Genomic DNA, 24,071 nt, shown 5'->3' with positions numbered 1-24,071 from the left:
GGATTTTCCTTAAATGGTCAGAATCAATAAAAGATAGAAGAATCTTCTTCATAATTGGTTTTGTTGATTTGAAGAGCAAAAGTATTTAGCATTTTTGCTTTTTCATCACAAATATTTTCTACCAGCAAATGTTTTAATACCTTTAATTAAAAGTGCCACTTCTGAAGAAGATTTAAAACAGTGATGCAGAGGTAAGAAAGTATCATACAAACCAACACTGAATAGAAACACAGTTTTTCTCTATTAAAGCTTTTAAAAATAAATCTTCCATAGACTGTCCAGTGCAATGTAAAAAAAATGCATCATTATACACATATATCATAAAACAACACTCATCTTTCATCAACTGCACAAAGTAATTTACTTTCCATTACTCAAGCACAAGAATAAGATTCTTTTCAGTTTTTTTGCTGAAAGGATAATACAAAGGGATCTTTCTGCCCATGAATGCACTTGGGTGTGGCACCCGCTGATGTTATCCAGCGCCTGCTGCCTCTGGAGATAAAAACCAGTCCCAATACTGAATGAGAACGCAATATTTAATGCCTTGTTGTTGGAAGCTGGACGGACATAGAGGCATCAGCAAACATGTTCCTGCTCTGCATATAAAATGATGGATGTGTATTTACACAACCTTCAATTGCACGCTGCATAGCTAATGCAGGCATTAACTAGCAACATGTATTTTTAAATAATAACACATACCTGAAGCAAATTGATGTGCATGAAATACATACATTATAGAGCCCCTGAAGATTATTTTTCTCAAGTCAAATAATTCTCTTACAAGTTCCCCAATGAGCATTTCAGACAGATATCTAAAGAAAAAAATATAGCCGATACTTGCATCTATTTAATAAAATACAAATTTCTACCATAAATTAACATTATGATTGCCTATACAGTCAGTCATTTATAACTCTAAAAATATGCAATGTGCTGACTTTTAGAACTATTTTCTCTAATATCAGCACGTATTATTTTTCCTACAAAATTACTATTTAACATTGGCCTAAAGTAAAATGTGATCAGAAACATAGATGTTTTACATACATAAAAAGCAGCAAAGGGCACAGTCACTCTTAAATTCTCTATTTCCTCATCCAAGTGCCTACTTGTGCAGCTTTTGTGCAGCATCCACATTGCATCAACAGCTTTTTTGTATTTATTTTTCAGAAACAATAGTCCTAAATTCTGTACCAACAAAGATACTGATCTATCAAGGCCGACTAGAATTGATCCTTAGTATCCCGCCCTATTGGATTTATTTTTTAACATAATAAATTAAAAAAAAACCTTCAGCAACACCCAGTCCTTTCATAAGGCCATCTTGCTTTCTTTGTTGTTTATTTTAAAAAGGAGAAAATTAAAATCAAGTAAACTATTTTGGGCGCTTCAGTAGAATGTTTCCTTTTTTTTTTTTAACTTAAACTCAAAGCAATTCTTAGAAATTTCACCAAATTTAAATTATGAACAGATTTCTTAACTTCTCAGTGTGTTGAACTGAATAAAATTGTTTCAGTCCAACCAAGAACAACACACCCAGAGAGTCAAGCTCTTCTGGAAGTAGCAGAGACCCTCAGCCCATTTCCTGGGTCTTAAACAAACATAAGAACCCTATAGATCATATAACAAAAATATGATGTTTAATGATGAAAAATTTTGAACAATCTTAATTATGTTTGTTGCTATATATGACACCAAGATTAATGCTACAGACACGTTACCTAGGGATGATCTTTGAATAAAGGAAAAAATTTCTTCAGGACATCTCCAGCCACTTGGCCTGCTGGACTGCGCGGCAGTGGCCATCAGAACATGGAGCCTGAAAAATCTTGATTTATACAGCAAGAACTGTTTTGCATTGGCAAGGAAAAAGCGCTTCCGTCCAACTTTTAAAACTGTGCAATTGCCTGTCATCAAATCACAGGGTGATTTTAAGACATATTTATATATTCTAAAAATATTGTGTTGCCAGTTTAGAACGTGATCAAAACTATAAACATTTCAAAAGCAGTATTTTCAATCATTAGTTTAAACACATTTAGTGACTTAAAATAGCTAATACTTAAGCCAATATCTAGCTAACAAAAAAAAATTTCCCAATTTCTTGGGCTATTTGAACTTTTCTGAGATCAGTTTTGAATCTATTTTTAAGAGTAAGTTTTAATGATCGCTCCTCTCTGAAAAATATTTGGACAATTTATGGTAATTTTTAATCAACTCATTTAAGAAGAGAAAAAGCCACTGGAGAAAATCAGAATGAACTGTCCTGTTCATGATATCAGTATACTCACAAATGAATGAGATCATTTGGTTTAAAAAAAAAAAACAACAAAAAAAAGAAATGCAATTCTTCAACCTTGCGAGGTCAGATCTCTAGCTACGCTGTAATATATAAGGGTTGTCAGAGCAAGTCCGTGAAAAAGGCGGGGAGATGGGAGAAAATACAGTCAGGCAAATAGAAATATCTGAAATTTGTTAGGATTTAAAGTCATATCAAAGCCATCCTGAGAGACGCTACATAACATCAGTGCCTGCTGGCCTCCACAATCGGGGGTTTGCGCTCCAAACAACATAAGCTAAAATATTAACAAAGTAGCCAACATACACAGTGTAAATGTGACCTATTACAGACTGTATTTAGGTCGGTCCGCCAAAGTCCAGGAACGGACCGTACTGTGCTACAAGGGGTGAGAGTTCAGACAAGCAGCTTACGTATGCTGGTCTGCAGCACAGGACTGACAAAGAGGGGTTTTAGTACATCTTGCAGTAACTAAACTCGTCAAATTTGCTGCTATTCATCTAATTGACAAACAGTCTTCTAAACTGAGCCAAAGCCAAACTAGGCAAATAAACCACATTAAAACCCGACTATTGTTAGGAAAAGCAGAATCTTGGCCCAAACTTTTCAGATGTGGGTGTTTAAACTTGATAAAAGTGATATCTGGAGTTCTGGGATATCCAAAAGAGTCTTCTGCTAACCAAGAGTAGACCTCTCCTTATTTACACCAAATGCCAATTTACAATTTTTATGATACAGTAACTGCTTGACTGTAACTGCAATTTAAAATTCATGGTATTATCAACACCTTAAATAATATCACAAGGATGAAGATTCAGGAGCTGAGATGAGCAGCTGAGGTGGGACTCTACTGAAAGCAGACTATCCTCTTGAGGGAGGAGGAAAAAAGAATTCCGATTTAGCAGCCGAAACAGGTCATGATCTTTAGACAGAAATTTTGCATAATTCCACGTTATTTTATAATCTGAGGGTGAGGCAATGTTTTACCAAAAAGAAAGACACAATTTAAAAATTATTTTCCATTATTTCCAATAGATCTGACAGCTCTGATCAAAACAGAAAAAACATCTCTCACATAAGTACTCTATGAAAACCATAACTAAAGATAAGCTTAAATATATCTGTTGATCAAGACAAGACACTCCATGTTAATAATGCATAGCGAAAAATAGTTTAAAACCAGTTTCCATTAAGATACCTGTTGGCACATGGTCCATCAAAGTTCCCTTTTATCTCACCTCATAAAGTGATTGTCTACAGACACTTCTTTTCTCTGTTCAAGAAACATGTCAAGCATATGTGAATTTTCACCATAAAATAGTGAACTATCATAACAAAGTTCACTGTGCTGCCTAATCACTAGTGGTTTCTTTTAAATATTGCAGGCCGTTTGAAGTTATTTTCATTAACATATCCAGGGACTTCATGATGTGTACTTGTCTTCCCACTGTTTTCTTAAATTCTTACGTAATTTGAGAAGTAGCAGTGATTTCACCTTGCACATCTGAAGCAATCTTCTTATAGCTTCTTACAAGCCCACAGAAGGGCGAACCCTCTCAAGTAGATGTAATGGGAGGATGCTGCATCAGGACAACATAACCATCATGACTGATGCAAGCAATGCAGTGTTGACTGTCCGCCTGCTGCCATCTGACGTTCTCCGTGCATGCAATACAGCAAACACTGCATTTGTGCGATTGGTTGGTATTTCTACATTGCAAATCATACCTTCACAGCAAGAAACGCATTCCTGTTGAGAAAAAACAGATCACTGGACATAGGCTAATTCAGCAGTGGCTTTTTGAGCTACGTGTTCTTTCAACTGATTGCAAAGGTTACAACTAAATAGACTAATCATTTCCATCTGGCAGCCCCTGACCCAAATCACTAGATGCAGCCTATCAGTTACAATACCTCTTCCAAAATCATACACTACGGTGTTCTGACAGTAGCTCATCACCCAGTGTGGTCACTGGGCTTCAAAACTGGGAGGTGACATGGCACATAATAGAAAACGGAAAACAGAGAAAGCTTTCCACGACATTTGCCTTCTAACACATTAACTACAAACACATGTTTGAATGGTCTGACTTTCAACTTTTTAAGCTAAGATATTCTGACAGAGGTAAAACCTCTGTTCCCATTTACTTTTCCCTTCGGGCTTTTGCATTCAGTGTAGCCTTGCATGCTTAACCTCAGACCCTTTTTTTCAGTTTTCCAATGCCACAGAGCCACTGACAAAGCTGATTTTCAGGAGGGAATCTAAAAGTAATTTTCTTTACTTAATATTCCTTACTAGAAAAGCCAAGAGAATGTCATTTTTCATCTTAAACAAAGGAACAAAAGTTCTTATGAGATAAAATGAAGCAGAAGACAAATGCTGCATCATCATTTCCTACCCGCAATCCATCAAAACCTGTTGAAATCAATGACAGTCTGCACAGATAACATACAATCCTTTTAGATTTAATGTGTGCCGCCTGCTTCTTCTTAGGTGTCTGACATCTTTCGTGTTAAAAATAATTCCAACTCAAAGACTTCAGGAAAACACCGATATTTAAAAATTCTCTCAGTGCTATGCAACATTCCAGAACTACTCTATACAATCTCTTTGAAAAAACATAAAAAGCTTAAACTGCATTAATCCCCCAAATATCTTAGCAGTGTATTTTAAAATTAAAAAGAATTTAAATGGCTTAGGATAGAAAAAGTGGCTTATGTGTATTTCCACAGTTGTGAAATATTTTAGGAAAAAGATCAAAATATATCAATTTATCAAAATAGAATTTTTCACAGAGCATATTAGTTTCACTGAAATTCTCTCAAGGTAAGGACAGAACTTCTAGAGAAAGCTCAACAGTTTTGCAAAGTGAGAATGGGAAGACAGTAGGACCTGTGAGACTCATGATCAGAACCTCCCTTACAAAATGAGATAGCCAGGTTACAGCCCTTACTCACAGAGATCATCATATAAACAATACGGAACTGCTCCAACAAGACCAGTTGAGATCAAGATTTATATGACTTCCTTATATGCCAAAGAAATAGCACCAGGATGCTGCCTGGCTGCTAGTGGCACCGCTTTGTTTTTTTTCTAGAAACTTTCCAATAAGGTTGGTTTCGTAGGTCAGTAAATTGAGAGGTTTTTTTAATTTTTCAGAAGGTTTAAGGCTACAGAAAACCACTTTTTACCTAGCTCTAGATTGTTGCCAACTAGTTCTTGTGAACCATCGTTTTCTTTATAGTATTTTATGAATTTCTATTTGGAAATTGTTCTCTGATAAATGGCATAATGAATTTGGCTTCCATCTTCCATAGTTTATTTGGCACGGTTCTTTGTATTGTATACTTTCCCTTTTGCACAGCAGTTCTCTTTTGGCACTGCTACAGAATGAAGCAGAGTATGCTTCAAGCCTCCTGCTACTTTTATTCTCTTTTCATGACGTACCACTATGGAAACCAATTCTCTGATTAAGATAGCCAAGTATGGCTACCTACAGCCACCAAAGTCTTTTTAGAGCCAGAGGCACAAAAGGAAACTCTGCTGTTCCTACAAGTGGGCTACCCGATTATGGAGACAACTCATCTGCAGTGTGAATTCCAGTATTTCAGCAGGTAGGCCAACAGACAGTGGGCAGATTTATTTTTAAAAGCTTTAAGCACTAACTAATCTTCTCAACTGTTAAGGAATTAGCTTTACTATGGTGGGATGGGATGTGTTTGCTCATTAACCAGAAACTTTTGCATAGCAACCCAGGGCTGTATGTGCAAATCTCACCTGAGAGGGCACGAGTCCTAGTTTTTTGTCATGGAATAAAGTAACTCAACAGTATGTTGCTCAAGAATATGACCTTCATGGATAATTACAGGCTTGCTTCATGTACTGTGTAATGTTCTCCAAGCTATGTTATCTAGAGACATGACTGGAGTACTTCACTCCTCGACTGGTTTGCCCAAGCACTGACTGATGCAGCTGCAGCACCACAAGCACCAGTGGCACTCAGAAGCCGAAGCTTATGCATCAGATACACACTAGCAATGTCCCTGAAAGCTCAGGTGTTTCTTTACAAGCTGCCGTTACATCATTGACTCTACCACAGCAATACAAACAGGAAAGTAGGAAGAAAGGGGTAGCCATGCTTCCATTGGAGAAATTTGATTTCTATGATTAATTACTGGACAGTATCTCTTGGCACATCCTCTTCAGCTCAGCAGGAGTTCCAACCATATGAAAAACAAATACTGAAATGGAACACCTTAAAACTAATGTGTTTCTCTTATGTAAATAATGCAAAATACTAATGCTTACTCTGTGACTACTTTCCTCGTGATGGTGACAGCCTACAAAATGGCATTCATCTCCAGTAGCACATTTTTTGGTGACTGATATACTCTTCCCATGGTCTGTGAAGAGATGAATGGTCAAACAGTACCGAGTACCTATGAAATAAATCAAAAAAAGATTTATTTTCATAAAATATGAGTTCTTTTACTGAGTTCAAAAATTTCATACAATTTAGCAAAATATTCTCAAAAAAGTATGATTTGTCTGGGCTGTATAATGCTGGTTTTGAACTTGTTCAAAATCCTATTCGTTAGGTATTTAATCAGAGGTGAAATTTTAGGCTAATTGCCCCTTCAAACCACCAGAAAGGCTGCTGACATTTAAACTACTTACTAGCACCACAATCTACAGCTCTTTCACTCTCTCCCTCTCTTTTTTGAACCACCTTCTTGTTTTCTACATTTCAGATATATTTCCTCATTCCTCTAGTTCATTTCTTCCCCTTTCCCACTGTTCTCAATTTGAGTATCATTGCAAAGAAAAATGAGCAAACGTATTTCTACTCCTTTCTATGTACCCATCTTTCTCTCACACAAGGACGATCCATAGTCGCTATAAGCCTTGCTGCTCATAAGCAAGATTGTAACCTACATGGACTGTTATCCCCTGGGATGGTAGTCAGGAGGAGGGGGATAAGGGCATGAAGGTGGTTCTTAAGTTTGTCAAGAAATTCCTCAAAATCACTGGCTAGAAGGCAAAGCTGTATCAACAATAATTATCTCAGTTCCTATGTTAACTCTGAAAGAGATACCAGGCTTTTTGATAGATTAGATTTCATTAACATTATGATGATCTGATGCAAAACTGAAGAAACAAATATTCCAAAAAAGCATGAGATCAGCAAAAGATTTCAGTCGTGGAACCCTTGCTCAAGAATGCAAATTTTCAGCCCTGTCCTAGTCTCAAGCAAGTTATTTATGGTACTGAGAGGAAATACAAAGCAGTGTAACACAGGAATGTGAGCATGAGAACATTAGAAACTGTGAAGGCAATCTCATAAAAAACAGATTATGTTTCCTCACTAAAGCAAGTAAAATATCTAGCAGATAGGGCAAATGCATATATATATTTGCACAGTTGTAATCACACTTGTTGGAATAACTTCACTTATAGATACATAAAGAGACAACAAAATTAGAAGCTAAATGTGAGAAGGAGTCGTGTTTTGATTGTTGCCTGAGTTCAGCTTCTATATTCTAGTTACTGCATGGATGTCACTAGATGGCTTTTAAAGTTTTATACACACAAATATATATCTAGATTAATAGATATATGAACATCAAAAAATTGCACTGTTGCTCTGCACACTGAAATAATCAGAATATTCACCTCAGCAGAAATCATATGACTCACTAATTATAAAACTAAGAGCATCAGTGTGCTGGTATGTTAATCCTACTCAGAGTTCTATAAGACGACTGAGTCAGAGAGAAACAAGGATTAACTCTCAAAAAGAACCTCCTTAGTACAGACACACTTACCTTCAGGACACCATCTATCTTCAGCCCATCTGTTACAGTTGTAATTGTCCACTGCATTATCACAGGTAAAGCACTTAAAACTGTTTGGAAAGGGAGTAGCTTTAAAAGAATTAAAATACAGTAAGTTTGCAAGTATAAAAAATTCAAATATCCTAAATAATATTGTAGTGCTCACACACACATATACTTACAAAAACATATGACATGCATGTATGTATTTTCAGTGATACATCACTGTTCAATAAATAAAAGCTATGACATAAGTTTTGTAGAAAGCTTTTATATTTCAAACTATTTTTGCTACACCTGAACTTCAAAACATCTCTTCTTTTCATTCTCTCACAACCCGAAATACTATTTAAGTATTGGTGGGAAAGTAAGGAAAGAGAAAACATCTTATACATATGTACACAATAATACATCCGCATGTATGTCTGCACAGTAAACAAACACAATCTACATTCAAATGGCTTTTGACTCCTTTCATGAAACAACTACATCTTCAAAAACAGCTTCAGGTCTTGATTGCCAGCTTTAAAAAAGAAGTTACTCACAAAGGGATCAAGAAGCCTATTGTGAAAGCTTATTTACATTATATGCATATATAAATGGTTTTAAGATGCACAGTCCCCAGATTCACTTATACACCTATTATATCGAGCTGTCCTGACTGTTCTAATCATATAGCAAGAAAATCTTCTCCACTTCAATGAAGAGAGAGAATACTTCAGATACGAGATAAGAGGCAAAAATATGATGCTATTAGTGACAACTGACTTCACAGGTCTCACAGGGTTTTTAATTACCTTCAGTTTGAATTAACTGCATACAGCACACCTATTCTTTCCCCTACAAAAACTCCAACAAGATAAAAGACAAAAACATCTGTTCTGTATTACTCATAAGAAATCCACTGCATAATGTGCTCTGTAGGAAGTCATTTCACAGACAGAAAAGCACAATAAAAGCATTCTAAATGTGAAAACTAACGTACTGATGCACTCTCTAATTCAGCAATGCATGCAATTGTTTGTTTTCATTTAGTCAACTTATAAAAACTTAGAAATAAAATGAACCTCCAAGTGCTGAAAAGCAAAAGTCTTGTTTTAAATTTTGCATCCCTTATGTTCGAAAAAGCTCTACTACAAACCCCTAAAACCAAACTGATTGGAACAACAGGGCAATTGACTAAAATGTTATGCTACAATCGCTTACACAAGAAAAACATAACTGTCTACTTACGATCTAGTGGAGGTCTCACGTTATAAAAGTTGATGTTCTCAGATGAAACCCAGTTCCCTGAAAGGATGAAGAACTGAAGAAAGGCTCCGACCAGCATGTGATAGATTAACAGCATGCTGGATATTACCGTACAGATGCAAAACTCGTAGGCCTAGGAAGGAAAGGGAATACATTATTAAGGGGGAACCACAGAGAACTGAGCATGCGGAACAATACACTTCCTATGAACTTCTGAAACCTGGAAAATTCAGTCCCTAGATCTACACTGCGGAGATCGTTATTGCCTATCTCATTAACAATGATGAACCATTCAAAGCTGAGCACTTACTGCCTTCTGCTGGCCAAGATCCTGTACAAAGCAGCTGAACTTCCATAAATACCAAAATTAACGTAATTTCTTTAATCTATTTGTCCTTCTAAGCAATGTCAATCTTACAGATTGCTTGTAAGCATTTACGATAATCAACACCAAAACACAGCTCCTTTACTTCCTACCTGAAACACAGATAGACAGGATTACAATACCGTTAAAGTAAAAATGCAGACAAGTGTCATTTTTAACACTAACAACTGAAGAAACTGAAGACCAATTCCTTAAGTGATATAGAGCAATGTATGTCCGTTGACTTCAGACAAGCTACTACATCACCTAAATCATAACTGCACTTTTCAGTGGCTTGGCATTAAAGATCATGAGTTTAAATTAGATTTTTTAAAAAAGGTGTATACCAAAGAAAGGCCAGAGAAGATGCTTGGTCACGATGCACACACTGTTGAGTGCTGAGAAGTAAAACATTTAGAGAGATGAGAGACACATTTTGGTATACTCCGCGCATTTCTCTAGGGCCCTCTGAAGTAAAGTTTTATAGGGAAGAACTAATCCATTAGCTTTCTGGTTAGTTCTGTTATTTAGAGGTACACACATACACACATGTATATATGGCAAAGTGCAGTGATACCAGACCTAGCTCTGACATTTTACAAGTAAGAGCATATTAAATGACGCTCCACCCATGCAAATTCCCAGCAGCAGAAACAAGCTAGAGTGGAGACCCATGTTCAACCAGATACGTTACTTTGAGGTGCCAAGTTAATTCACTTGGCATTCAGAAGTCTCTCTGCAGCCACCTGCACGGGGCTACGCAGATGTAAGCTATGCGTGCTTGGAAAGCTCTGAATATATGCAAACACTGAACTGAAAATGGTTTCCCAAAACAAGAGTAGAAAAATCAGAGGACTTCCTTCTTTTTCCTCTTTTTCAATAAAGAGGGAGAAGAATTATTTGAAAAGACTTTTTTGCCAACAAACCAATCAACAGAAAATTTAACTTCATGCATTGGGAGGTTAGCAATCCTAATTAGGATTTCTCTTCTAAATCATGCTTTTTTGAATGTATTGCAGTAGGTGTGAGAATGTCACAGCATACCTCTACTTACAGTGCACCTCCAAGACTATTCTCTTTAGACGTCCCAGATTTCTTCTGACTGTAGTCCAGGATCTAAAGAAGGATTAAGAAAAAGAATAAGGAGAAAACAAACAGCAACTGATCATCATAATTCTGTGCTGCAGAAAACAATTAGCTCAAACAATGGATGTTCTTATCTATATTGAAAATAAAGATATAAAAATCAACCACACTTCTACCTTTCTAACAAAATATCAAAAAAGTACTGGAGCTATACAGTGCGGTTCTGCCCTTTTGAGTGCTGTCCTAATATAGATGTACAGATTACCCCCTTCCTGTGATACCCCAATGTCATGAAAGACTAATGACAGACAAAAAGGGAAGCGGTGAAACTACTCAGTCCTCCAATAAGGACAAATTTACTTCTTTTGCAAGGGCAAAAACATTATTCAGGAAATGACCTGAGGGAGACCAGATTATACCAGATGAACATGTATTTCTCACTCTGGAGATGTTTATCAGAACTATTAACACATACTATGATGAAAACAGAAGCTCTCATCAGCAGCAAGGTATTCTAAAAGAGTGAAGACTATTATCAGCCTCCAGATTAGAAATTAATAACAAGGTATGAGCTAAACAGATCCCCCACAGTTCATTCCTTACTGAAACAGGAAAATAAAAATGTTGGTCCAATCTCCAACACCACAACAAAATCCATACTAAATGGATACATTTATGGATACCTAATGGATACATGAATACATAGTAAAATATGGTTACAGTTCTTTCTAATTAAGCACGAGTGTTTACACAGTAATATTCTGCAGCATTAAATATAGATTGCTTATAAATCACTTGACTTGTCTCAGCCTAACATATACACCTAAGAAGCATTTCAAATGTGCTCTTAGTTTCAGTGGTTTTTTTAAATTTGTTGAGACACACAGAGGTATGCATCATAACCAGATGCTTTGCTGCTGACAAGCTGATCTATGCCATCTTCTATCACAGAGCTGTTGCACGGCCTCCAAAGACTACTCATGACCCTTTAATGTTTTCCAAGATAGATTAGCAGAATATGGCATTATCCATGATAGAAAAAAGGAAGGGAAAGAAAGGAAGACGCAGTGGAAGAAAAGACAGATGATGAATGATCCGGTACTATCGAACTTAATTTCTCCTTCTTTTAGCCTTCTCAGCTCTAACAGTTTATGTTAGAGACAACATCTCTCCCCTCAAGCTCCTATTTTACACAGAGTTTAATTTACACAAAGTTTAAAATAAACTAGTGCCTGAAAGCTATACCCTTTATCCTCTGTATCTACGATTCTTCAAATCAATTTTTGCTCCCAAAATGACCTTTTATCCCAGTATCAAGTGGTGACAGAACTTCCAAGTGACAAGTTTCTTCTTTCTTTGTGGACAATCATCCCGCATAATACCCCAGCTCACAGTTCTACATTAAGACATTTTGGATCGAGTTTTAATGCTCTGCTCAAGGAAAGGAACCACTACATGGTACCAAAACTCTTTAATACTTCTACTATTACTCTGGACGAATTGAAGAGTAAGGGTCAAAGTAACTGCAGAATGTCATAGGTACTGGAAACAAAACAACATTACTATGTTTCCTGTAAAACTACACTTTTCACAAAAAGAGCCACCTAAAAACATCCTAACGACTAAAGACGCATAAAGGCTCACTTAAGAGCTCTTCCTCTCCCACCCAGATGCGAATTCTCATATAGTGATTTAAAAAACATTCAGAATTCTCATATAGTGAATTATCCCACCAGCTTGCAGAAGGGGATTAAAGCTATATTAATATATAGTTTTATATATTAATAATTATATATATAATAATTATTATTATATTATATGTGATATTATATATAATATAAATAATTGTTCTGTATGGAGCCCTGTTTTCCTACCTCCCTCTGCCCCCAGCCATTTCACTTGGAGGAAGACAGGTGACAGAGGACGGCAGAGTCATTAACGCGGCACTGAAATAAGACTGCTCTTAAGCTACTGCTACCTGTGCCAGGATAAATGGGCCACCAAGCCCTGGGAGAGAGTGACAAAGTTGTTGCTACCATCTCACTCTCTGTACGTTTTGCGAGGACAACAATAAAGGTCGGTATATACAGAATGAGTATTTTGCTCAAAAATAAGAATAGCTACATATTTGATCTTATTGTAAACAAAACAAGACAAAAAGGGACCTGCAGACGTTGATGCCATGTGGAGTTAAAAACAGAGCAACCAATACAACGCACGAAGGAAGGCGGTACAAACTTTTAGAGACACACGTTCCTGCTGCTAATTAGCTTGCTCGTCTGTCCCTTGAAAATTAGGGAGGATAGTTTTCATTCACTCCAATAGGGCAGTATTAGGCCCTTACTGCCCACAGGCTGCTATGAGCATTTTTGCCCACACTATGAGAAGAGTCTTTTTTGTGCCTTTAATGCCAGCGTCCTTCTTTATGGTTCCCCTGCAAAATAGCTCTGTTTATGCTCTTTGAAGACCACAAGAAAGTTGCTTTTAACCTGTCAAGCCAGTTTCAATCAAATGGTTGCAAATTTCAGTGCCTCTTAGGCAGCTCAACAGCAGTTAATTCGTTCATATTTACTCTATAGGAAGACGGGGTAATGAATCATTTCAATGCACAACAGTTGCAAAATTTATTTCCTTAACATATACTTTTTGTAATTTCTACAATAGATTGAAAAAAATTTGCCTTTTCAGGGAGACTGGTCTGTAACTTGATCTGATGCACCTGGAGAGCAAATAAAAGGCACAAATACACTCGTGCCAGCTTTCTGCCACTGCAAGCTCTCTCCTGCTCCCCTCCCCCAAGTTCCTACTGCTTTCCCCAGAGAAGCTCATGCCAAATGGAAAATTTTAGAGAATATAAATACAAAAGAGGTAGTCCTCAGGTGGTGTAAAGCAGTCAATTGACCTCACAATTTACTGTAGTCAAAGGCGTCCTTGTTTAATAACAAGGCCAATAAATAATGAATGCTGTTTGACGCAGTCTTACTTACACAGCTGCACTAGAAGTCATTTTCAAATACAATAGCAAAATATTGAAATAGCAAAAAAAGGGCTTTCATATCTTACCCAAAAATCTTTAAAATGCATATTTTCTTCATAGTTTCTTACCCCTATTGTGTTTTCATAAAAAACTATCCAGTGGCCTGAGAAAACATTTAATTATGAACAATTAGGAACTCTCATTAGTGAAAGAAAAAACTGTCCCAATACAGAAGATTACCTTACTGCAAGAGAACAACAAGAGAAAACATGGAGACGTAGCTTGCATGGGGCGAGGGAAAAAGCCCCAAGAGGGAAGGACTGTTGATGTATGCTCTATAAATAACTTGTGACAAAGAGACACTTTGAGAAAGTCTTGAGGAAGATAATGACTGAAACAATTAATATATTGCAGACGTTTTACACTATTTTGCAGCATGTAATTGGAGAGACGGAAGCAGTGTGCTTGATTTCTGATTTTAATAAAATCCAAGTCTGTCTACGTTGTTTTTCCTGGCAGACTCCGTGGAGGATTAGCAGATTTAACAGCAGATATGGAATGCAAATGAAACTTCCTCCTGTCATTTAGTAAGCAATTTCATGTGCTAGTAGATAATTGCAAATGCTTATATTAAGCTTATTAAATACCTCTTCAGGTCATAAGAGTTAGAAATACATAGGGGGAAAGGTATGTATGTTAAGGACTGAAAAAGCTATAACTAATACCTGACGCTCATCAGGTATTCCTCAAAACAGATCAGAAAGGCGCTGTGACATATCTAAGAAAAACAGCTCTTTGGCTTCCCCCTTTCCCTGTTTCTTAGACAAACGTTGCTATTCTCATGTTTTTCTCTAGAGACTTTTAATTTGATCTGTAAATCAACTCATAGAGTGAATAAATGGATGGAAAGGAGTAAGAGAAAAACTTTTCCTTTTTCTTGGGAAATAGGTAAAGAACACTTATAATTGAAGAGAAAATGTTTTGAAGGATTAAAAATAACAAATGCTACTACAGATTTCCAAAAAGTCAAATTATTTCTTATATAAGCTCTATCTTTTACCTATTAAGTTGCAATTTCTAGTTTCTGTTCTGATTTTTTCCCGATAACATATTACCATTAGTACCACGTAACATAGGAAAACAACTTTTACATTACAGTGACACATCTGCAACTAGTAAAACTGACAGAATAAAATTTAAACTATCAATATTTTTTTTAAATAGATTTCTTCATCTTTACCCATGTTACACTTAACCATGCCTGGAATTAAATTTGGTCATAATTGCAAGAAATTATAGGGTTCTTTATCTAAGAAAGTCTTATAAAAATAAAACACGTAGATATCTAGTAACGACATCACCATTTAGCTTGGGGGTATTACGCTGGCATGGGAAGTCATGATGCAAACCGATTGCAAGAGACAGGTAGGTGACTGAATACTGGCTATCCAATACGTACTACAGCAACAATTTTTGAAAGAATTAATGTATGAGTAATGTGATAAATCTGAGAAGTCCCATTAAAGTGATTTATTTGCAAGGATAAAGCATGTATTTGTTTTTAAGCTCACACAAAAGAAGATCCATGGAATGAAAACTGCATTACATGACTACATATCTCATTCCTTTTATAGTCAAAACTGCTCCACAAAGACTAGCCTTGAACACTGTAATCTATTTTTACCTTCAAAATCCCTGATCATCTTTGAAAAGTCATTTATTCTATCTAAAAATCCATTAATGAGAGATAAATTTCCTATTTCCCTCTGCAAGTATAGAATCTCCTCAAAGAATTGCACTCTGTCAACGCTATGGATGAACAAAAGATTTACACCGAAGTTTGTAACAACTTCTATACATCACATATGTAATGGTTTTAAATCCCTCTCCCCTATCTCTGCAAGACTGGAAATAGAAATTCATGAGAAAAGAGATCATAGCAATAAGCAGCACTTTTTCTTTCCTTGCCAAAAAATCAGATGAAAGGTTTATCTACACTTCTTTTAAAGCTGCTTCCATCTTATACATACTTATATATATACCTCTGTGTGTATATATATATATATATATATATATATATATATATATATATTTCCTACCTACAATGATATACTTCTGCATCTCATTCCCATAACTTCATTGACAAAACTTAAAATAGCAAAAAGATTATGCTTTTCTCGGTTATCTCATTTATCCATTTTGATAAGAATGGTACTACAAGAGTCCAAAGTATTAATAAATACTAAAGCTGACTTAACATTTTGGGCTTTTTGATGACTTCTTATCTCAAAACACTCAAAATCAGTTTAAAATATTAATTTTACAGAGTATTTTGTTAAATACCTCACTGTATCAGAAACATTATTAACTAGTCAGGCCTCAGTACCAACGGCGAGATAGAGGTCAAACCAACCCGCCTACACACACATGCACTACTGGGACCTCAGTTTACGTCAGCCAGGCGACCCCGTGAGCATCCAATCAGTCGAAAATAGAAGACAGAACTCCGATTCTCAGTATTCCACTACAAATTTAGCTCCAGACCACAGTCAATACTGAAATGACCTCTTACTCCTGCTGAGCTGAAGTCCCCTATCAGCAACAAGGGTGCAAGGTGATAGTGCGTGTTCCAAAGCAGAGGAGGAAGCTGTTCAGGCCATATTCTGGAACATGAGAGGTGGAACAATGACAGCATTGCTCCAGTGAAATCAACAGATAGCTTTATAGAGATATTTGTACATATTTCTATGAAGAGTCCCTTCATTATTATTTAATGGAAAATTCAGGTCTTCGGTTAGTTAAATCTAATCTCAGAAACACGCCTTGTTTTTAATGCCCCCGCTGTTGGGAAGGAATCATGAGTGCAAAAAAGATGGTCCTCCTGCCCTTTCCTCTGCATTGTTAGTGGAGACATTTTCCCAAGTCACAAATGGTTCGGTATCACGTACACGCTAATGTAAACTCAAATTTTGAGCAAAAAGAACATGAAGAGAAAGTAGAGTAACTTTGTTTAGCTTTATTATATTGTGTGTCTGGGTCCAGGCTCTCACGGCGAAGCGTTCTTTAACTCCCTCCAGCAGCACACTTCACTAAACTACAGATACTATGACTTCTACAGTAACATAACACTAGAGGAACAATTTTGCCTTCACTTTCCAAGTAGTAAGAAAATGGTCAGCAATGCCTTTCCACCACTGGTTTGTGCTAGTTTAAGACAGCAGCACAAACTGATCTTGTACAACTGAATGCCCCTCCCACACACACAGAGTCTACTCCTGCATTATACTGACAGGGCTTTAATGTGTGAAATTTATGCCACTGGTGCCTGCCTGATGGACCATCTTTGCATCATGCTTATATCAGCTTATTGTTACTATGCAATCCCTGAGACCGTAAACAATTTAATCTCCTTGAATGCACCAGGAATGACTGCAAATGCTACCGGAGAGAGATCACCAGGTCCCAGGTCTGCTATAGCAAAACCAAAGACCCACAGTCACAAAACCCTGACACTGAATGCGTTGTTTGAAGATCAGTTGTGCAGAACGAGCCATCTGCCTTCACACAGACCTGCCTGAGAAAAAACTATTATTTATTTATAAAATGTGTTTACAATAAGGAGATTACATTTCTCCCTACACAAATTGCAGCATGCGGACAAGCCATACAGTACCAGCTGTGAAAATAAACAGTTTCAGGCACCATTTCTTCCCTGCTTCCACTGTTCATGGAGGTAAAAATACCCAGTATCGGAGGCCATAAAGCACAGGTTGCAGCTTTTATTGCAGTAGGCCAGCTCTGCAGGGCCACTGCTCTGGGAGCAAAACTTCAACGATCCCCTGCACAAGGCGGGCTGCATGCGGGGACACCTCTCCCTTTGCAGCACACAGCAGTGACCCAGACGGGTGAAGCAGCTCCACGACACTGTGTCCCATCTAAATACATCAAAAGCACCGGGACACATTTCAAGAGCTATCACACGTATCTGAATTAAAGATTAAAGGTTAATTTTAAGAGACACACATATCTGAATTAAAATCCTGCTTGAGAATATAACTTAAAAAAAAATCTTTTGTGAGTCATATTTTCATGGCCTACATGACACTCAGGCTTATTACAGAGACTGATTTTCATTGCAAATGTGCTGGAGGCAGGGAAAGAGTGAAATTCTGCTTATTGTCAAGTCAATAGAGAATCTATTACAGTAGTAACTATCTAACTGACATAAAAAGTGCTTCACTTGAAATTATATTGCCCACATGGCTGCACTACAACTCAGTGTCATACATCACATAGAACATGATTAGCAGTGTAGCACAACATTAATCATAGTGTCACTGATTACACTTCTCAAAAATGTTTTTTTTTTCTTCACAAAAACCTCTTCCACGTTACTCTTCCACATTTCTAAGGCAGATAAATACCTGGCCAGTTTTCAGCGACTGAAAGTGAGTGACTCCCACTATTCTGCCTTGCCCTACAAGGATCATAAGCATCTCAAGTAAACAGTTGCAGATGCTCAAATCATGTATTTCTTCCTGGTTTTCTCTTTGAAGTTTCAGATTACTGCAGGCCTGAAGCAATGGATACTCCAAATATCACCTTTTAAATTAGAGGTGAAGATTTTTCTGTTTTAGGAACTAATGCAGAAAAGATAATGATGATCCCATTTCCAAGATGAGGTTTTCTGTTTGCAGTACTCTTGTTGCTGCAACTCCTTCTACCTGAAGATTCACTCCTATTATTTGCCACTGTCTTTGGTCTCTTCATCACTGTCAAGGATAGACATCTTTATTTTCAGAGCATTTTTTTCCAGAATATTTTTCACTGCAGAGTCACTACCCCTTTTTGAAGTTTGAACTGAAACAGCGCATAAGACAGGGTGCCCTGGGCTTCCAGTGCCAGGCTTTTGTGTCGGGAGAGCGGCAGGCTAGCCCCTTTACTCCTTGCAGCTTTAGTTCCTACTCAGCTCCCTGTCACTTTCTGAAGTAATTCAATAATAGCACTAAATAAAAATAAACCATTTGGAAGGGTCTCATTCTTAACTTAGTAGCATATTAACATTGGAAGGAAAGAATTAACAAGTCTATTGTCTGCAGAAAATCCAACATCAATACCTGTTTTATTACCAAAAGGACACGATCCATGCACATGGCAGAAGACACTGCAACTGTGCCTGTGATTCATGGTCTTTGCTCTGAACAAATCAACCAAACACCTTGGCTTTGTCTGAAACAAATACTACCTTTCCCCAACACTCATTTCCCATTTCTCAGCTGTTTCCTTTTTCCTCTCTCTCTACCGTGATGCTACCAGGGCAGCGAAATTTTCTCACTTCCTAGAGGAGATACATAAGGATTCATGCTTGCTCTGCTTCTCCCTCATGAACTAGAAACTGAGACCTACAAAAAGTGGCTCTGGTATTAATGGAAAAGCCTTCATATTAGGGGTGCTCATAGTAAGATTACTGTTTCATTTGCAATATTTGATTCAATGTTAAGAACTCACTTTCACTGTACACCTTTGTGGAAAAAGCTTTTCCCTCTCTGAAGATCGAGGCATCATGAGGACTCTTCAACTGAGGAAGATAAAAACTGAGAAACTTACAACTTTGCTTAACTTTGGATTCTTGGAGGGTATTGAGACTTTCATAACTGAGGCATAAAAAAGTAGGATCTTATCTCCCATCTCCAAGTGTCTCAACAACAAATGCAGCTACAACAAGTCATCAAGAGAAAAAAAGTTTGAAGATTTTTTTTAGAGTCACTATGACTATTTAAGCCTTAGTCAAGTTATATATTTTTGAAAACTTGGCAGTTTCAATTTGCAATATACCTTTCTTTGCAAAATACCTTTCTTCAGGCATAAACTACAAGTTTTCTGAATTTCTTTATAAATTATTTTTCAAATACAGAGTTAAAATTGTAGATCATGCTATTTTTACTCCTCATAATATGGGCTCTGGACTTACTCTGGATCTAGTTTTGAGCTGGATTTTATTTTTTTTTTTAACACGTAAGTCAGAATTGTATAATACAGCTGCCTATGGGGAAAAATATGAATAAGTGCAGAAAGGTAGAATGCATTATGTAGAATGTATTATCATGGCACTACTGGAGAGAGTCCAGCGGAAGGCTACAAAGATGATGAGGGGACTGGAGCATCTCTCCTATGAAGAAAGGCTGAGAGAGCTGGGACTCTTCAGCCTGGAGAAGAGAAGACTGAGGGAGGATCTGACCAATGTGTACAAGTATCTGAAGGGAGGCTGTCACGAGGATGGCGCCAGACTCTTCTCTTCACGACAGGTGGTGCCCAGCGATAAGACAAGAGGCAACGGGCGCAAAATGAACCACAGGCAGCTCCGTCTGAACACGAGGAAAAAATTCTTTCCTGTGAGGGTGACTGAGCACTGGAACAGGTTGCCCAGAGAGGTGGTGGAGTCTCCTTCCCTGGAGATATTCAAAGGCTGTCTGGACACAATCCCGGGTAATGTGCTCTAGGTGACCCTGCTTGCGCAGGGGGGTTGGACTAGATGATCTCCAGAGGTCCCTTCCAACCTCAACCATTCTGCGATTCTGTGATTACTTACCACCTTAACAGATAAGACACTTTTGTAAATCCCTATTCAAATCACCTTGAGTTTTGGCAAATAAAAGAGTTTGAGTGATTCATCAATTACTTACTATCCTTTCTGCCATTTACTTTTAAGTGAAACTAAAGGGAATTCTTATCAAAAAATGCAGCCTCAGCCTTGGTAAGTTTTTCTAATCAATTTAACTGAACAGCTTTTATGCAGTACCATCCCAGCTCTCCCTGGGATTCTCCAAGCACAGGACGGCTGCGCTTCCGCCTTCACATCTCTGAACTCCTGATCTCTGAGAATAAATCATCTTTAGCTTCTGTCCTTGCTACAGAGCAAGGACAGGCTTGTATTTCTGAGAGTTCAGTGCTTGATAAAGTCTCACTGCTTACTCCTTTAATTCAGGTCAATGCAATAAAAACAAAAAATGGAAAGCAATTTATAATCTGACCTAAAAGTTTTTATCCAATTAAAAGAGCAATAGGAAGAGACAGAGTGCACATTCTAGCTCTGCGTCTATCTCCCCTAAAAACAACACATTCTTGAATTTAATCAGCTGAAAGTACAATAACAAGCACAATAACAATGCCTCTGGGTGAAGAGAATTATTTACTACATATATTGTCTGTAACACGCAGGACTAAATTCAGCAAATTGAATTTGGCAAATTTTGTTTCCTTTTTTCCTGTTTACAGGCCAAGAGTAATGCTAAAGAGGAAAGCGCTATCAGTAGAAAAAAAAATTCCTAGATTACTAAAAACAACAAATCCCTGGCAGCTAAGGCAACCCTGAATAAAAATGTAAAATAAGTATTGTATTTTAGAAGTGAATGCAGGTTTCTGATTCTGAAATCCCACCCACGGTTTTGCAGCAGAATTCCTTCCGATATTTATGAACTGCTACGGGTAGACTAATCACAGAGTCAAGAGCCAGATGCTCTGTCTGCCTTTTTCTATTTCAGATCCTCCCATGCATTCCTCCCACGTAGCCTGGTAATTCTCCCTGTCAGATAGGAGCAGACACCCAACACTGCATCCATTCGAGAAAACTAATTTCTTTGACTATAGATAAAGTTTACCAGCTAGAACACACAAAATGCTACGTGCAAAGCATGCAACATGTGCACACTGGGTTTCAAAACAGGTGCACAACTGAACATAAAGGGCAAATAAATAATTTACTGTAGCTGTTTCTTTTTATTATGCTTCTTACACACTACAGGCCAGTTCCATAAACTATCAGATGCCATTTGAGTAAGCTATTCCCATAAATGAACACAGGTGAAAACTTACCTTGCTACTATTCCCCTCTAAACAGAGGGCAATTCACTAGGAGAAAGAAAAACTCTTACTCCTTTTGTGTACAGAAGCTCGCTTTCTAACTCACAACCAAAGGTACCATGTGCTTTTTTATAAGGATACTCCGAATCTTGCAGAAATCGTTTGTATAATGTTGGGTTTATTTCAGGCACATATGTCATCATCAAACTAGCAACAGAATAAACTGGACATAAAGATACAAGAAAAAAGAATACTAGTAAGGAAAAAAAAAACACTAGTAAGAAAAACAATCCAATCCGTCCTGACAAAAAGTATCCCATACTTTCATTATTTAACTCCTCAGTTTTACACTCTTTCACCAGCTATACAAATTATCTTCAGCACTTGCAAACATTATAGGGAAAGTACAAAAAGAAGCCTAAGGAAACACAGATGTTAGGCCATTTCGTTTTGTAGGATTTTTTTGTAGGATTTTGGTTGGTTTAATTATTGTCTCTTTGGATTGACAACTCAAAAGTATTTCAACATGTCTTTTTAATACTTTCTTCTAATGGATGAGTGCAAGAGATTTTTCACTTCATTTTCTCCTACTAGATAAGACATTTTTTAACATTTTTCCTGTCAGGCTGCTTCTCTGTAAACAAGGAAACGTTTCAGTTAGCTATTTCCATTGTGAGACGGTTCTGATTTTTTTTTTTTTTTTTTAAAGCAGGAGTTATGACACTCTCTTCTTTTCTCCAAAACTTCCCCATAATGAGGTGTTATAGGATAAGAACAAAAGAACACAGTTTACAGTGACACATATTCCCCCTTTCCGACAATCTGCAATTCAGGGACTTCCTAAGGCAGAGATAGAAATACGTTTCTTAGTGTTTAATTGCCTTGATGAATCACCCAATGGATTAATCTAGTCACTTGATGAATCCCTCTAGAATTTGGTCACCACAACATCCTATGATAATAAACTGCAAAATTTCTGTACCTTTTAACAAAGTACTTCCTTCCGTTTGCTTTACACCAGCTGTCTTTCATTTTATGGCATCTAGTCCTTGCACTGTGAGAAATGTGAATAATTTTCCCTTCTTCCTTACCCACCTTTTTCATGATTTCATGGACCTCTGCCATATCCTTCATTCAGCTGTCGCTTTTTCTAAGCTGAAAAGCATAAACCTTTTTCATAGGAAGCTGAAGACCTTTGTTTATCTTTGTTGTCCTCTGCACAGTTTTTGGTTCATAATATATATTCTGAAATCAAGAGAGAAGCAAGATCAGCCCCAAACAAAGCCTGGGTGCATTATAAGTATATACATGAGTATGCACACATTTTGTGCTCTGCACTCCAACCAGATCACACTTCATCTTGAAGTGGAAAAAAAAAGGTCTTTATTGCTTATAATATACAAAATTTCCATTTTTTCTACATGCATTTTCACCTGCAGTATTACATAACGGACACCACATGATACATCAGTTATCCAGAGTTTGGAAACATACCTTCTAGAGGCTAAATGATTTTGAGAGACTTGCCAAAAGTTGCTCAGTACTTGATTAAGTCCTACTTGCTCAACCAGCAATTCCTCAAAATGCATCCTCTGAACATCAACAGGGGAATAAAGAGTTTCAGAGTGAAACTCATCGTTTACGATTTTCACTCTTATTCTGATACGTCTAACATGATCTTTGCACGGATGATGTAGAAATCGATGCAAACAGAAAATCAATTCCCCACTTCAGGGATTTATAGGTGTGTGTAAACAAAATAAGAACATAAATGAAACATTTCCCAACTCGGATCTTCTATTCCAAGTGCAGCCTGGAGCAAAACAAATTAAGGCTGAGCTACAGTATTAAATCCCCAAAGCACAGAAAGGTTCAAAAAGAACATCCTTTCAGACTCTTAATTATTACTACACTGAAAAATATAGGTTAGCAGAAAATGTTTACACGTGGAGACAGAAAGAGGGAAAAGAAAGGTAGGAAATACAGGACATGCTGAATCAATAAATGTTATTAGACAATGAAAAATAAGGACAGAAGAGCCAGGACAAGTTGAGTGGCTGAAAAAATAGGAAGAGAGTTGAATTAGCAAATTTTAGCATAAGCTGGAGATTTTTATGGAACTAAATTACACAGCAAGTGGCAAGTTATCCCTTCCATGCTACCATGCAAATGCATAGGAAGCAATTAACTTTATTACAGGAAAAAAGAAGTTCAACAGTCTTTTGAAATAAGAGAACTTTCCTGCTGCAATTCTCCGTTCTCACTTATCTATCATGAATGGCCTTGAGTGACTGAAAGGCAGCAGCAGGGAAAAGAAAAAGAGAGACAACAGAAGCACCACCCTTAAGAGCAGAATAACCTTATCCTAGAAAAAAAAATCTGACATTTAAGTG

General features: G+C 37.1%; 1 protein-coding gene across 19 annotated transcripts in view; it reads right to left on the bottom strand.

Annotated features, from left to right (window-relative positions):
* Positions 1-118: 118 nt before the first annotated feature.
* The window catches only part of LYPD6B (LY6/PLAUR domain containing 6B), a 59,497-nt gene continuing 35,544 nt past the window's right edge, over positions 119-24,071 (bottom strand). For 7 of the 19 annotated variants that reach the window (XM_068949351.1, XM_068949347.1, XM_068949349.1 and 4 more), the window contains 6 exons: positions 22,774-22,923; positions 10,800-10,871; positions 9,374-9,524; positions 8,132-8,230; positions 6,615-6,745; positions 119-4,055 (listed from right to left, as the gene is read on the bottom strand). In XM_068949351.1, coding sequence (XP_068805452.1) covers positions 3,891-4,055; positions 6,615-6,745; positions 8,132-8,230; positions 9,374-9,488 — 510 coding nt within the window. In that variant the 5' untranslated portion in view covers positions 9,489-9,524; positions 10,800-10,871; positions 22,774-22,923 and the 3' untranslated portion in view covers positions 119-3,890. Of the gene's footprint in view, positions 4,056-6,614; positions 6,746-8,131; positions 8,231-9,373; positions 9,525-10,799; positions 10,872-21,690; positions 21,902-22,773; positions 22,924-24,071 lie in introns of all 19 variants that reach the window. The other 12 variants (XM_068949358.1, XM_068949359.1, XM_068949348.1 and 9 more) reach the window with 4 other exon arrangements.

This window comes from Struthio camelus, chromosome 6 (genome assembly GCF_040807025.1).
Source record: "Struthio camelus isolate bStrCam1 chromosome 6, bStrCam1.hap1, whole genome shotgun sequence".
NCBI classification, from domain to species: domain Eukaryota; kingdom Metazoa; phylum Chordata; class Aves; order Struthioniformes; family Struthionidae; genus Struthio; species Struthio camelus.
The sequence above is the reverse complement of the archived record's forward strand: the minus strand, read 5'-3'. Positions and strand labels throughout refer to the sequence as shown.